Source organism: Cyprinus carpio, chromosome A3 (genome assembly GCF_018340385.1).
Source record: "Cyprinus carpio isolate SPL01 chromosome A3, ASM1834038v1, whole genome shotgun sequence".
Lineage (NCBI taxonomy): Eukaryota > Metazoa > Chordata > Actinopteri > Cypriniformes > Cyprinidae > Cyprinus > Cyprinus carpio.
In genome coordinates this window covers 25523856-25534662 of record NC_056574.1, presented here as the reverse complement: position 1 = coordinate 25534662, position 10807 = coordinate 25523856, and the positions used below count along the sequence as shown (strand labels likewise).

General features: G+C 35.2%; 1 protein-coding gene across 3 annotated transcripts; it reads left to right on the top strand.

Moving 5' to 3' along the window:
• Positions 1–348: 348 nt before the first annotated feature.
• Positions 349–10172, top strand: tmc5 (transmembrane channel like 5). Of its 3 annotated transcripts, none has more exons than XM_042726053.1 (20): positions 349–412; positions 1601–1695; positions 1949–2078; positions 2168–2283; positions 2891–2993; positions 3082–3151; positions 3238–3492; positions 4646–4788; positions 5135–5282; positions 5356–5511; positions 5600–5769; positions 5870–5942; positions 6030–6130; positions 7065–7160; positions 7251–7326; positions 7407–7540; positions 8583–8756; positions 8882–8960; positions 9077–9160; positions 9468–10172. In XM_042726053.1, the coding sequence occupies exons 2-20, from the start codon at positions 1665–1667 to the stop codon at positions 9528–9530; spliced, it is 2202 nt and encodes a 733-aa protein (XP_042581987.1). In that variant the 5' UTR covers positions 349–412; positions 1601–1664; the 3' UTR covers positions 9531–10172. The 3 variants fall into 3 exon arrangements, with proteins under 3 accessions (XP_042581987.1, XP_042581994.1, XP_042582000.1); XM_042726060.1 differs by having other exon boundaries at positions 5870–5945; positions 6033–6130; XM_042726066.1 differs by having other exon boundaries at positions 350–412; positions 1947–2283.
• The last annotated feature ends 635 nt before the right edge of the window (positions 10173–10807 follow it).

Sequence of the window (10807 nt, the reverse complement as noted above, 5' to 3'; positions counted from 1 at the left end):
GCATTAATAATAATAAAAGTATTTCACTTTTATAAATGTCTGCTTTTATAATTCTTTCGCAGCAGCAGAGGACTGACAAATAACTTTTGGGTGGAAAAAAAAAAGAAAAAAGATGAATATTCCAATAGTGCCATCTGCTGCCTGATGTAGTAGCTGCATGAGCAGATGTGTGATCATTGTAAAATCAATCTGTAGCCTATTTTTGAAGTACGTACCAACAGCAAAACCTCATTTAGCCTACTATCAAAAAACAGGTGATGCTTTTGTGAGGTTTTGCTGCTTATTATCATAGACCTACTATGTTTATTTTTAGCACATTAAAATAATGTCCACATGTGATATCATTCAAACAAACGTAAGATGCTTTCAGAATTCAGACTGACGTGACGCTTATGCAGTAGCAGTGACTGAGGTAAAAACCGTTGAGAGAAATCTACGTTTATTATTATTATTATTATTATTATGGTGATGAGTGTTCGACAATTTATTATGTGTTAATTAATGTAACTAACACATCATTTAAGTAAACTGGCCTTTTTCCTCAATGTGTTTGACAGCAGCAACAAAAACAACAGAACGCCAAAGAACAATAATAAAAGTATCAGGATGTCGTTTAGCCTACCTTGCTGTTGTCATACCATATCATCCCCGAGAATATCCGTAAATTATTAAAAGTGTACTACTAGACTTCGTAACAAACGAACAAAAAAAAAAAAACCCCGAAATGGTGGGGATTTTGATTCATCCAGTGACTCGATAATTTGAAATGCTTCCTTCAAAAAGCTTCGTTCATTGATGCTCTCTGCAGGCCACATCCTGACTCTAGTTGGTATGTAGGACAGACTTTATGTTTTGTTAGTCATTGAATCATTAATGTTAAAATTTAGGTAATGTCTACCAGAAGAATCAAGAGTTTAAGCATTCATAAGCGTCTTACACATGAAAACAAGGCAAATATTTAAATATTTAGTTGATCCTCTAACTCTAGCACCCTCTATTCTAATTAGTCAAAAAAAAAAAAAAACCCTTGCCCCTTTTAGATTTGCTCTCCATTCATTTACTAACTGCTTGTCATATATATATATATATATATATATATATATATATATATATATATATATATATATATATATATATATATATATATCAAATATTTTCTTTTTATTTATTATACAATTAACAAAAGCAAAAAAGGCCTCTAACACTAGCTTATTCTATTCTTTTTTTATTCCAACTGTTTTCTTTTTATTTATTATATAATTAATAACTGCGTTAATTAACTGTGTTAAGCTAACTGAGACTTGTTATAGCACTTGCATATCTTTGCTCTCTTGTTGATGTTGATTGCTTCCATTTTCCTCATTTGTTTTTTTTTTTTTGTTAAAGATTTTGTTAGAGGGATTTTTGTAAATGTAATTTATATATATATAATATTTTTGTGTTCCATTTTGGACGTCACATGACTTTTAAAAAAGATTACTTAAAAATTGATTGCCTAAGGAACCAAATACAAATAAGACAAACAAGGCCTAGCCACTCTTCTTTTAAATATACGGGCCTAATATATGGGACTTAAATTACACTTTGTGCACTTCAACAGAACAACCCAATCAAACTGTAAAATTCCCAAAAAGGAAACAAAGGGACGACAAATCAACCCTGTAATGGAGGAGCAGAAATACCAACAGATCATTGGTAAAGCCGTAAGTCCCAATGTGAGAGATTTAACAATCAAGACCAATTTTTATTATGTAGTTGTAATTGTACCCCAACAATTACGACTTTCTGCCAAGGATAATGGATTTTTGTCTTTTTCATCCTATCAAAAATAAACAAGAGTAGTTGTTCAGGATATACCGTCATTATATTGCTGCTGACAAGTTGGAAGACAGTTAATAAATAACTAATGACTACCTTTTTAAATGTAATACAACACCCGGCCACAGAGTTCCTCCTGCTTGGTATTGGTTGGTGAAACCTGTCACCCGGACAACAGGACACAAAGATAAAAGGAGATACAGCCCACTTGTACCTTGTATCCTACAATTATACCACAACTTCCTTGTTCCTCCAGTGAGGTCAGCAAACCAAGCAGTCTGTAATTCCTGGAATATACATACACACACACACGTAAGATTTAAAAGGAATTTATTTCTTCTCTGGCAAGACAAATCTATGATCAAAACAGCAGGATGAGAAGGATGAGTGTCTTCCCACAGCATGGCACAGCTCTGGGAAACCTGGGACGAACTGCGAACGAAATCCGACAGGAAGCTGAACACAGTAAGTCAGGTTTTACAGAATGTGTATAGCTTTAGTGCAAAGTGGTGCTGGTAAGGTTTTATGCTTTTGAAAGTCTAAAACATTGAGTCTATGAATGCTCACCAAGGTTTCATTTATTTGTTCTAAAATTAAAAAGTTAAAAAAAGATCAATTGTAAAATATTATAACAATATACTTTAAAATGTAATTTATTCCTGTGACGGTAAAACTGAATTTTCAGCATCATTACTCCAGTCTACAGTGTCACATGATCCTACAGAAATCATTCTAATATACTGATTTGGTGTTCATAAAAAATTTCTTATTAGTATCAGTGATTATTAGTATTATATGCATCCTTGTTGAAGTAATGTATTTATGTCTTTTAAAAAAGAATCATAGTTGTAGTATATAAATGAATTTTTACAGAAAAGAAAAAAAAATATAATATAATATGATATAATATAATATAATATAATATAATATAATATAATATAATATAATATAATATAATATAATATAATATAATATAATATAATAAACAATGGTACAAATAGGTAGAAATATTTTGAATTTTGAGTAAGAAGTTTTCGATGTGAACTAACTAAAGACATACTTGTGATCCCAGGTAAATCTGAACTGGTATCTGATCTGGTTAACCTGTCAGCCGGAGCCAGATTTCAAGCCATACGATCGTTACCTATGTCATTCAATGAGAGGAAAACAGTCAGGTTAACGTCTTTTATAATTATACATTTATGCAACATTTCCGACAATGATACCTTTTATCTAAACTTGAATTTGTACTTGTCTCAACAGGAACAGAGTGAACTCTGTCAAACTCTCAAAGACCGTCCTCGCTGCAGACTGTCGTCAACAGGTGTCTCGGGTACAAAGCTATTTGCAATTTTTATTAAGTTTCACGTTCCTAAAAGTGCTGCGTGATATTTCAAGTCTAATAAGGCCCCAATTCAGTCTTTCCGCAGATTCCGTGCCAGCTTGGCATCAGCTAGGCAGCATTTGATTATATGGCAGGACACTCTGAAGGAGATCGGCGGCAGGTTTGGCACTTCTGTCCTCTCCTACTTCTTGTTCCTTAAATGGCTGTTGCAGTTCAACCTCTTCTCCTTCATCATCAACTTCTGCTTCATCACAATCCCCCAAATTGTGCATGCACCCAATATCAGCAGCACCACAGGGTTCAGGGGACTTGAGCTCCTCACTGGGGTGGTGAGTTCTAATATTGAGTCCAAATATACTAATTAACACTTAACTATAAGCTTTGATTTCTTTACATTAGGCTGTGCATTAAGTAGCATGCACTAACAATAACCATTTACTGCATTCATTAATCTAAATGATTGTATAAATATTCATTGTTAATTCATGCTTGCTCATAATAATCTTAATTTATGCAGCTGTAAATGTTAAAAATATATTAGCATGTATGTATTTTCCTTAACCTATATTAAATGCAGCAAAAATATTGTTAATAGCATGTTAATTAATGCATTAGCTAAACTTAAAGGAATGGTTCACCCAAAAATCTAAATATATGCTGAACATTTACTCACCCTCAGGCAATCCAAGATTTAGATTTTATTGTGTCGTTGTGGGAACAGATTTGGAGAAATTAACCATTGCATCACTAGCTCCCCACTGGATCATTTGCAGTGAATGGGTGCCGTCAGAAGGAGAGTCCAAACAGCTGATAAAAACATCACAATAATCCACACAACTCCAGTCCAACAATTAATGTAATGTGAAAAGCTGTGTGTTTGTATGAAACAAATACACCATTAAGGCATTTTACCTTTAAACCGTCACTTCTGGCCAAAATACAAGTCCATAATCCATAATAATGCTTTCTCCAGTGAAAAAGTCCATCACCTGTTGTCCTCTCACATCCACCAACATATTTGTTTAGAACAGTTTAGGACTTTTTTGCTTGTAAACAGAGATTGATCTGTGGATATTTGTCTCCTGAATCAGACGAGATGACTCGTATTTTAGCTGGAAACAACATTTGAAGTTGAAAATGTCTTGGTAGATTTGTTTTTTGCAACAAGCAGCTTTTCACTTCACAAGATGTTAATTGATGGACTGGAGTCGTGCGGATTATTGTGATGTATTTATCAGCTGTTTGGAATCTCGTTCTGACGGCACCCGTTCACTGCAGAGGAGCCATTGGTGAGCAACTGATGTTATGCTAAATACCTTACAAAGAAGAAACAAACTCATCAAACTCATCTTGGATGGGTTGAGAGCAAGTCAATTTTCATTTTTGGGTGAAGTATTCATTTAATTAAATCATCCTAATTGTCAAGTGTTCATTATACAAAGCTTTAGAATATGGAGAATATGCCAGTATTTCTGTCGACAGGGTTATTTCAACCAGACGGTCTTGTTCTATGGTGGTTATAATGGTGAAGAGATTGTATCCAAACCAGTTTACAACATGCAGCTGGCCTATTTTTTCACCATAGCTGCATATCTGGTGCTGTGTTGGGTGTCTCTTATCTACAGGTAAGATATTCGACAGTATGGTAGGTTACTATGGCTTTTACAGCATGGAAGCAATACAAAGCTTGTTTTTGGTAGCTAGATCACTTCTTGTTCACCATTTAGCATTTGCACATTTCCCAGAATTTACATACGGAATATATGCCATTTGAAAGCCACATTGAAATATTGAATGTTCAAGTCAATGGCTGAATTTGTTTCCCTTAAAATGTGTAGATGTTTGAAAATTTGCATATTGGGACTCAAAGGTCACCACATTTCATAAAAGTAAAGAATGATACAACAAGCTACCATTTCAATGGCAGAAGGCAATGCAGAAAGATCTGGTTTTCTTTTTGCTCCTCCTCAGCATGTCCAGATCCTTTCAAAAGAACTTTGTGTTAGAGACAGGACCTGTCTCTGGAGGAGCATGGCGTCTCCTGTGCAGCTGGGATTTCAGTGTTGTCAATGAAAAAGCCATACAGTACAACAAGAACAACCTCGCCATTCAGCTGAAGGTTCATACCTGTTTATCTTGTAGATGTCATCCCTTTTCTGTTTCCATTGGCTCATTTTGCACATGTCCTCTAGGAGTCCTTATCAGAAAGGTTGCAGGAGAAAAACAAAATGTCTCTGTCTGACAGAATAAAGCATCTGTCTCTCCACCTACTAGCCTGGCTGCTCTCTTTAGGACTTGCCATAGGTTCTGGCGCAGGCATCTACTTCCTGGGGACAGATCCAGAATTGGTAAGTTCATTCACAGTGTGATATCATCATAAGAATTCATATTTTGCATGCATTTCACACTCTTGTGCTTTTTTTTTTTTGGCTGCAGGCCTTCAGTTTCAGTCACAATCCAAATAATTTAAGGGCAGAGGCATCTACTCTGCTTCTGCCTGTGGTCGTGTCGCTCATCAACCTGATAGTGCCTCTTCTCTACTCTCTCATCAGCAAAATAGAGAGCTACTCCAACCCACGCGCAAAGATCTACATCAGCATCATTAGGTGTGATCATTGTCTGGTAACAATACATTACCAGAAGCATCAGATTTCCATTGCTAATAATATCAGGTGACCTCGCCTTTATTGTCTGATTTGTTCCTAGAAATGTTATTTTAAAGATGTCCATTCTTGGAATCCTTTGCTTTTACTGGCTGAATTTCGTTCCTAACAGTATCTCAGTAGGTGCACCAAGAGTTCATTTTATCATGGCTTACTAGCAAAGCTTGATTATGTGTCTCTTTACTCGATTGTAATCTTTTTATTCATGTTGGGAGTCCTTTGTGGGGCAGAGCGTGTATCGACTGCTGATAATTGACTTCATATTCTGTCTACTTGGCATTTTCTTTGGGGAATTCCTACGCAAGTGAGTCAAATACAGGAAGTCAAGTACATTTTGGCTGTTGAAGTAGGTCTGCAAAAACAAGTTGATCACAGCTGGAAAATGGCAGCTACTAAAAGCAACTATTTCCACCTTAAACCAATAGTATAAACCCATCTGCTGCAAAAGTTACAAATATTTTGCAGCTTTAGTGTTGTTTTACAGATTCCAAATAATAAATACACTACTGTTCGGTTTGGGGTTGGTAAAATTGTAAAATTTTAATTCTCTAATGCTCTTAGGTTGCATTTATTTGACCAAAAATAGAGTAAGACGGTACTGTTGTGAAATATTTTTACAATTTAAAAGAACTTTTATAATTTTGTGTTTTGTTTAAATATATTTTAAAATGTAATTTATTATTGTGATGGCAACGATGAATTGTTTGTAGCCATTACGCCAATCTTCAGCTTCACATGATCTTTCAGAAATCATTTTAATATGCTGACCTGGTGCTCCAAAAATATGTCTTGTTATTATCTATGTTTAAAACAGCTGTGCACCTTAATAGTTTTGTTTTTCTCCACAGAATTCTTTATTTTAAAAAAACAGCACTGATTTGAAAAAAAAAAAATTGTAACATAAATATCTATATGTCAGCTTAATGGAGTTTAATGCATCCTTACTGAATGAAATTTATTTGTTTAAAATGTTATTAATATATATTTTTAATATATATATTAAATACTGACCCCAAACTTTTCAGTGATGGCATACACTGTAAATAATATATTTGCCTTATAGTTTGTACTATAAATTGTGTTTTTACAGACTTATAAATAATGTAAGGAAATGGTTTATATTACAGTTCTATTCATGTGCATACTGTGGGTTCTTCCATATGAAGAGTAATTAACGATTACACATGACACAGAATCAATAGATTCACTTTCATTTCACTTTTTCAAAATTGCTACAGTGTAATCGGAACCATGTGCATCCAGAGTCTCGGCGTCCCAGAGTTTGACATTGCTAGGAATGTACTTGATCTGATCTATGCCCAGACTCTGGCTTGGTAAGTCAATATCTGCATCTCTTACAGCTCTATACTTTGATATTCCTTCCAGCTGATTGCACTCTTTTATCTCTCTTCCTGTCTGCCCAGGATTGGAATTTACTTCTCCCCCCTACTTCCTGTAATGCAAGTCCTAAAATTGTTTATCCTCTTTTACTTGAAAAAGGTAAACACCATTATAGCATGACTTTGTCCTTGCAGTCAAGATTATATTGCATGTTGTTAGTCTCATGGTTCCTGTTTCAGATCAGTCTGAGTCTGAACTGTCAGCCTCCCAAACACACTGGCAGAGCCGCTCAGATACAAACAGTCTTCATTGCCCTGCTCTTCTTCCCTTCGTTTGTGGGCGTGCTGTCCATGGTAGCATTCACAGTGTGGAGGTGTGACCCTTTCATTTTACATATTCAATTCTGGTTCATCATTGTCTTTATACCAAGTTACATATCTTCAGTGCTACAATTTGTTTTGTGTACTGTGTGAACACTTTCAAACTGAGCTCTTAATAAGCTGCTTTTCAGATGACAGACTAGAAAGCGGCACCAGTTAATATAATAAATGCAAAGTGTTCTTGCGTTCCACCGTGCTGCTTTTTTAATCATTTGTCTATGTAAACATGCGCTAGATGGACGCTTTGTTCTGCAGGTGGCACATTTTTAAAATAACATGTCAAATTTATTTTGTTGTTTTGACGGTATGTTCATGAAAAGAATACAAAAACATAAAAATAGGCAACTTTGCCAAGTTAAAAAGAAACATGTCTCAAGACTGTCCGCTACACCTTGTGTTTTAAAACATAGGTTGTATTGTGTAAACAAGACCATTTGCATTCTTGCTTTTAAAAACATGAGATGCAGTGCAGAGGAATGAAAAAATGCAAGCTCTTGAGATGCGTTTTTTTAAAAGCTGAACTTACCGCGGTTTAGGAAAGACAGTTGTGGATGAGCCACCCCCCCCCCCCCAAAAAAAAAAAAAAAAAAAAAAAGTGAGAGGTGCATAAAGGTCAAAGACATCCATTTAGATCAGTTGCTCCTTAGCCGGGGGCCTCAGCACTTCAACTTCCAAGTGCACTTCAAGATTATTTAAAACTATTTAGAATAATATGAAACAAGCATTAAAATAAGCCAAAACGACAAAGCCTATTTTAAAAGTGCAAAGATTTCTGAACCCAGTAAAGACAAATTACTCAAATAAATTCAAATTAATAAAAAAAAATATATAATGGATTATAAAATGTAATTATATAAATTAGTTATGACAAACTTCCAAATACACAATGGGAATCATGAACATTTGGTCACGGGGCCTTTGCCATCAAAAATGTTGAGAACCGCTGGACTAGTGCATTGTTTACATAGAAAAACAATTCAAAAGCAGTGTAGTTGGTCATAAAATGTGAACTGACTCCTATATGTTGTCTTGCAGTCTGGAGCCCTCAAATCAGTGTGGGCCCTTCCAGGGTCTCAAAACCCCCTTCCACACCATTTTCAATTGGACTGCTTCTATTCAGAACTTTCCTGAAAGTAACTGGGTCTGGTGGATATTTGAAAACATCCTGAGAAGTGAACTCTTCTACTACCTGATTAGTCTCATCGTCCTGTAAGTCCACAAGCTGGATGTTTTGTGAACTACTCACATAGGAAAGGTCCATTTTTACACTCATATTTTTCTGTGCAGATCTGAGACTTTCTGATCTTTTCTCATTCCTTTCTATCTTCTTTCAGAGTCATCACTTATTTTCTCTGGCAAATCACTCAGGGACGGAAACAGCTCATCAAGACTCTGCGAGAGCAGATCGTGAATGTGAGTGCTGAGATCATACGCACCACACTTTAGCATCCACCGCACTTCAGTGTCATCAGAAACTACTACATATAGAGATAATAGTTTTAACCTCCATTCTTCCATCTGCCTGTCAGGAAGGAAAGGACAAAGCATTTCTCTTGAATAAACTGCAAAATCTGCAGAAGGAGAGAAGGGAAATGGCATCTTACAGACCTCAGGTGCGTGTTTCTCATGTTCTGTCTGGCATCACCTACTTCCTCTTTGCATCTAGTTATCGTTAGTAAAATGCTGTAGTCAACAGAAAGAGAAACAACCACTAAATAGACAGGGAGCTAGATTTATGCATCTCATGTGTTATGATGGCCAATAAAATCTGGAAAAAAAAGTACCAACAGCATTTATTTTTAGATCACATATTGAGTAAAGCTGAAACTGAACTTGCGCATTTGATCAGTTCTGCTTAAGTTGTTATTTGCTCATTTGAAAGCAATTTTAAACATTCTCATCTTAATTTCTGTCATGTAGGACTTTGACCAGACACCACATTTCAACCCAAACTGGATGAATACGCTGCCCTTGGATATGTGAAATACATTCTTCAATCATTTTCATACTGTACATGCCTTTTTTTTCTTTTTAAATATTGTTTTAATCTGTAACTTATTTTGAAAATTCCAACGATCATATCTCTACTGGATGCAAAGAGGAATGATTTGGAACATCAGCAGTAATGGCATTTTGTGCTTGTCTAGTAGGTGACAGTGTGTTTACTGTGGAGCCTCGCACATGGTGTGTTTGGAAAAAATAAAAAAGTGTGGTCACAAATTAAGAATGTGTTCCCAAGATTTATTAGTGGCCATGTTTTAATTAATTAATTCCATTGTTTTAGTTAAGTCACTCCCACACCGTATTCATTTGTTCCCTTGTTCATGGCCAAGTAGAGCAATTTTCATTTATTTTTTTAATTGTTAAATAATGGCAGACTGAAACAAGAGAACAAATATTAATAAGTGAATTTTTCTTCACCCATCATGTCATGTGCAAGGCTCCATAATTTCCTCACAAGTAGGAAAAACACTGTACCAGGTGAGAAATTTGACCCATAGAGATTTGACCATTTTCTTCCTCAACACATATTCTGATGCTTTACACATATACATCCTTTATAATTTATTCTGATAAAAGTGGTATCCATGTAAATATCAACAAATAAATATTTTAATATGGAAATATGTGTTATCTGTGACGAGCAAGCTGGAATCAAGGAACCTCAAAGCTTTGTTTTACTGACAACATTATCAATTTTATTGTGAAAAAGTTGTTGCTGTTCATACACTAAGAACTGTACAATCAATAATTTAAAAAAACAAACAAACTGTTTTTCATTGTTGTTGGTTGCAAGAACTTCTGATAATAATTACGCAAGTTATTCAGCAGCTTTTAGCTTCAACCAAAGGAAAATAGTGTTTACAAATGTGTTCCTACTGCTCCACCAAATCACATTTCCCTTTATCCCGTTCACACAGAAGAAACCGCCCCTTTGGCAACACCAGGAGGGTCTGACCATACTGCCCGACTAAAAAAAAAAACACAAGCATTTTTGTTTTAAAATATAATCAGATGCTTCCGTTACAAATAGGAAAAACACTTTACAATACAAAAAAAAAAAAAGGTTAAAATGGAACGTTCTAACTAAGTCACAGAATTCCTTTGCACTGTATGAGGTGCATATTAGAGAACAACAACATTGCTCTCAGGTGAGAGGGTTAAACTAATACCTACAGATTCTGAAGATGCCCAAAAAGGAATAAAACAACACTTCTTTGTAGTATTTGTATTACCACAACCTTTCGGGATTCAAAGCT